The 5,821-nt window shown below is 34.4% G+C and overlaps 1 protein-coding gene across 2 annotated transcripts in view; it reads left to right on the top strand.

Annotated features, from left to right (window-relative positions):
• The window catches only part of LOC106868403 (uncharacterized), a 98,213-nt gene that overhangs the window by 46,480 nt on the left and 45,912 nt on the right, over positions 1-5,821 (top strand). For both annotated transcript variants that reach the window (XM_014913657.2, XM_014913640.2), the window contains one exon: positions 128-927. In XM_014913657.2, coding sequence (XP_014769143.2) covers positions 128-927 — 800 coding nt within the window. The remainder of the gene's footprint in view (positions 1-127; positions 928-5,821) is intronic.

The raw sequence follows: 5,821 nt of genomic DNA, 5'->3' as shown, positions 1-5,821 counted from the left end.
TACACACAGGACAATCATAGAAATAATAACAACAACAGGAAAAGAAATTATCAAAATATTGTATTTTATCAAAATTTATCATTTATCAAAATATATCTCTTTTTTTTTTTTTTTCCTTTTCTTCCAGTTTTATTCCGATATATATGTGGCAGTAAGAACATTCAAAAACAATATGGCTTGGTTATATGTTTCCCTCACCCCATGGAACACTCTACTGCTGTCAAAGAACTATCAATAATGCTAAACAGTTATACAAGTTTACATGTCAGAAGTTCCAACGAAATAAAATTAAAAAGAAACAAATTGCTTAAGAAACAAATTCAACATGTTTATGACTATTTCAACACCTTTATTATTGTGCATTCAGATGGTTTGTATTATCATTACCAGAATGAGGAAAAAAATGGAATTGGTCAAGAAATGGCTGATTTTACAATTGAGCTTGTTAAATTCTGCACTAAAGATAATATAAATAAATCAAAAAACATTTTTCATGTAACATTTGAAGATCTAAGTAATTTTGAAAATTCTCAGTTATGCTCTGATTCCCAAGAAAATATGTATTACTTATACAGGCCAAATGTTTTGGGAAATAATAATAGTCTGGACTTGAATCAAATTGGAAATCTCTTGTGTGACATAAATGACCAACAGTCTGCAATACAACCAAGTAGATACCATGTAAAATTCCAAATGAACTGGAAAGAAAGTCGAGAAATACAAAATTTAAATGATGCTTTAGTTTCTCGAGACTATAAACAAAGGATGTTTCCTAATTGGTACACTGACATGTTCCCCAAATCTGAAATTAATGAAACTTTGCCTAACTTCAGTTTTGACAAGAATTCAAAAGTATCTGACTCTATGTCATTTGAAGTATATAAAAACAATACATTTATAAACTCTAGACTGAACGGAGGTGACAGCGTAAGTTATACTGTTTCAAAAACTGGTAATGATCAGATATCTGTTTTCCTAGAGAGGATTAATGAAAGAAATGACAGAAATGTACAAAATACACTTGAGTGTTAGTGGATAATTTGCTGGTTAAATATTTCAGAGGACAAAAGCCAGATTACAAGCTTGATGTTCACATTCTTTTTGAGAATGAAGGGCAGACTGTATGATGTTTACGCATGGTGATAAAACATGAGCCTTTTCCTGTTATTTTTTAAAATTTTGCCCATCAGTTTGATGCCTTGGGGTAGTTGCTTCTTTCCAGACCATCTCTTTGCCCTTGTAGCTATTAATATTGACACTGCTTTGCAAGGTGGTCAGCTGACAGAATTGTTAGCATGCCAGGCAAAATGCTTAGCAACATTTAGTCCATTCTTATGTTCTGAGTTAAAATTCTGTCGAGGTCAACTTTGACTTTCATCCTTTTGGTGTCAATAAATTAAGTGCCCATTGAGCACTGGGGTTAATGTAATTGACTTAACCCCTTCCACAAAAGTGCTGACCTTGTGCCAAAATTTGAAACTGATAATGATATTGCTATACCAATCACTGGATAGGACACCTCCTTGACTCTGTGCATCTCAGCAACTACGCCTGGTCTATACTATTATAAACCTCAACAACTGGTCCCTCTGTTGAGTCTACTTAACATAGTTTCTCTTTCTCCCTGAAGGTTTTCTTGACATTGGTTTGCCTTCGAGGCTTGTATCACCTTCCTTGAAACATCTGAACCACTTTTCTGCCATATGTTTGTTTGTTGACGATTTGTAGGCCTTCCACATCATTAATTTCTTCCACAGGCTGCATAAAATGGTTCTAATTGCAGATTTTTCACCAATCATTACCAAAGCTGTAAAATAAAGAATAAACAATTAATGTTTATATGTTATATAAGAAAATAAAGAATAAACAATATAGCAACTGGTTGGACAACAAGTTGTATCAAATTAATAATATAACATGGAGATACAAATTGTCAAAAATCATCAGTGAAAACCTAAAAAACCTTTTGACTGAACTTGGTACATGTTCATTCCCAACATATGTCAGCTGAATCTTCTCTGTACCTATGTCATGCAAGAAGATCTTACAGCTTCCATACCTTTCTTCTCTTATGCCTTCTCCATAAACACTTTAAAATGATTATTTGTATGATGGAGCCAGAAGTGATATTAAACAGGTTGAGGTTGAAAGGGTTTAAATATAATTTATTGCAATCAGTGAAATTGTGATAAAATTTGGTTGATAACTCCACATGGTTCTGGGTTCATTCCCACTGCGTGGTGCCTTGGGCAAGTATCTTCTACTATAGCCTCAGGCCGACCAAAGCCTTGTGAGTGGATTTGGTAGACGGAAACTGAAAGAATCCCGTCGCATATATGCATATATATATATATATATATATATATATATGTATGTGTGTGTATATGTTTGTGTGTCTGTTTGTCCTCCCAACATCGCTTGACAACTGATGCTGGTGTGTTTATGTCCCCGTAACTTAGCGGTTCGGCAAAAGAGACTGATGGGATAAGTACTAGGCATCCAAAAAATAAGTCCTGGGATCAATTTGCTCGACTTAAGGCGTTGCTCCAGCATGGCCGCAGTCAAATGACTGAAACAAGTAAAAGAGTAAAAGAGAGAGTAACTAATGAGTGATTGAACACATTCTGTTCTTTGTGTGTGTTTCTCCCTATTTTTCCAAATGTTCCTTTGTTGTCCTACTGTGTCCCATTTTTTATTTATTATCTGTATAAGGTATTTAATGTTAACACAACAAACATGGCAAAATTTATACAAACCTTGTGAAACAGAAAAGAACAAGAGAATGAGTAGTATTTATTCAGATGCCAGTTGAGAGTCTCCCTTTGTTATAAGTAACTGTATAAACTAGGGAGTATGTATGAGTGAAGGAGTCTATATAAGATTGCTTCACCTCAAACTGTTATCATCTTAAAAAAAAAAAAGAAGGTGGGGACACATTGGAAAATGTAGTCCAAGGTATATTGTCTAAAAATAAGTTGTGATGTCATTGCTGGAATAATACCTTTGATCATAGTTCTGTTTAATCAGAGGAGATTTTCTGCTGCTGCTGCTGCTACTACTACTACTACTATTATTACTACTACTACTACTACTACTACTACTACTACTACTACTACTACTACTACTACTACTACTACTACTACTACTACTACTACTACTACTACTACTACTACTACTACTACTACTACTACTACTACTACTACTACTACTACTACTACTAAATAAAATGAAATGAAAATTATTTCAGAATGTCATTCAGCTTCAAAATCCCTAAATATCTATACCCACTACTGTAGGGCTCACCCATGTCTTTCTTGATGGTAACCACAATCCTTTGCAGGCTGCTTTCTTCCCTCTTTTCATATTAAGTTCTGAGCATTTGGTAATCCCAAATTTCATACCAATGTCCCTACCACACTTCTGGACTGTTTTGGTTAAGGAATCTATCTGTTTTTCAGATTTCCCAAACAATTTCAGGTCATCCATAAACAGAAGATGGTTCAATGATGGGCCTTTCTTCCCACATCAGTAACCCATCTTAACTTTCCTAAGTGTCATTGTTATAGGTATTAATGCAATTACAAAAGGTAACAGGGAAAACGAGTCACCTTGGAATATTCTCCTTTTAGTATTAACTTCTCCAAGAAATACATTACTTGAGTACAATTTGGTTTTCCATTCTTTCATGCTATGCATCAGAAAATCTGTGATGTTGTCAGCAACACCAAACATCTGCAGGCATTCAATGATCCAAGAATGAGGCACCATATCATATGCCTTCTTAAAGTCAATCCAAGCCATAGATATTTTTTCCAATGGCAATGATGCTTTTTACAATGCCTCAGAACTGTTTTATCGATGACCAGATGATCCTTGGTACCCGAGAACTCTTCCTACATCCTTTTTGTTCCCTTGGTAGTATTTCTTCCTGTGCCAGGAAAGTATATGTCTTTGCCACACATATTCCAGTGAGTATTTTCCAGATTATGTTTAGGCATGCTATGGGATGATAGTTTCCCACAATATTCCCCTTTCTTCTATCTTTCATTATAAGTGTTGTCCTCTCAGTCACCATCCATGCAGAGACTGTACCTTTCTGGACACACTCATTCAATTGGGCTGCTAGTCTTTCATGCACCACGTGGCATCTCTTGAACCAGAAGCCATGAATCCCATCTGGTCTGGGGGCTTTCCAGTTAGGCACTTTACCCACTTGTTTTTTCACATCACCCGTGATTATAACAAAATTCCTTTGTTTCTTTCCTCCTTGTAATTCTGTCTTGATACTTCCTATCCACATTGCATCCCTTTTATGCACCACATTATTTCCCCATAATCTGCTCCAGAACTCATTATCATTATTATTATTATTATTATTATTATTATTATTATTATTATTATTATTTAAATTTTGCCTTTCATCCATTCAGAGTTGATAAATTAAGTACCAGTTGAGTTTTGAGGTCAATGTAATCGACTTAACTCCTGCCCCAAAATTTCAGGCCTTGTGCCTATAGTAGAAAGGATTCTTCTTCTTCTTCTTCTTCTTCTTCTTCTTCTTCTTCTTCTTCTTCTTCTTCAGTAGTTTTATTTTTATAATGTGCTTTCACTTCACTACCGAGCGCAGCTCTGTGCACCTTGGGTATGTGCTGTGGTTTGCTGTGGTGCTCTTATGTTTACTGTATTGAAAGTGTTTTGCGTAGAATGTGTGCAGTACCCAGTAGTGCAATTTTCTGTATGTTATATATATTTGTAAGTCCTGGTGTTTTTGTTATGTATTTGTCTGAATATTTTTTTATTATACCTAAGGCACCTACAATGATAGGAATTGTTTCTGTTTTTAGATTCCACATTCGAGTTATCTCTATTTCCAGGTCTTTGTATTTTGAAAGTTTTTCCATTTCTTTTAGAGAAACGTTGTCATCTGCTGGTATTGATATATCAATTAGAAAGCATTTTTTTTCTTCATGATCTTTGACAACTATATCTGGTCTATTTGCCTTAATTTCTCTATCTGTGTGTATTGGCATATCCCAGAGTACGGTTGCTTTCTCGTTTTCTGTGACCTTTTCTGGCGTGTGTTTGTACCATCTTTTTTCTGTTGTTATTCCATAGTGTTGGCATTATATATAAAGGGGACATCATCATCATCATCATCATCATCATCATCATCATCATCATCATCATTTTGTTGTTGTTTTTTTTCTTCTTTCTTCAAATTTACTTCCATTTCTCGCCGAGTGTTTTCCGTACACCTAAGGCAGAGAAACTCATTGTATGCATTATTATTATTATTATTATTATTATTATTATTATTATTATTATTATTATAGAAACAAAGCTCAGGCTTGCTCTTATTCCTGGTAGGATTTATGTGGTTAATAGGTTACTACCAGCAACCTTTGATATCCACACATTTTTGGCAGTGCTTAGAACCCTCTTGATAATTCTTGCTGTCCCTAAGAGGCAAACTTTCTGCAGGAGCTCTACCAGGCATTCTATTTCAATCTCTATTATTTTCATCATCATCATCATCATCATCATCACCATCATCATCATCATCATCGTTATTAGTTTTCTTATTATTATTATCATAAAGGACACAGGTTCGTGCGGCACATAGCTAGCTAGAAGCAATGGCCTCTTGGAGCTAATCAACGGCAGCATTTGTCCTATTTTTTGGACTGCCATGTTGGCTTGGCGATAATTATTAATATTATTATTATCATTATTATTATTATTATTATTATTATTATTATTATTATTATTATTATTATTATTTTATGTTTGACTTTTGTTTTGCATTTGTACAAGTTGGATC

This window comes from Octopus bimaculoides, chromosome 5, assembly GCF_001194135.2.
Source record: "Octopus bimaculoides isolate UCB-OBI-ISO-001 chromosome 5, ASM119413v2, whole genome shotgun sequence".
Classification (NCBI taxonomy): Eukaryota; Metazoa; Mollusca; class Cephalopoda; order Octopoda; family Octopodidae; genus Octopus; species Octopus bimaculoides.
This window is presented reverse-complemented; position numbering and strand designations above follow the sequence as displayed.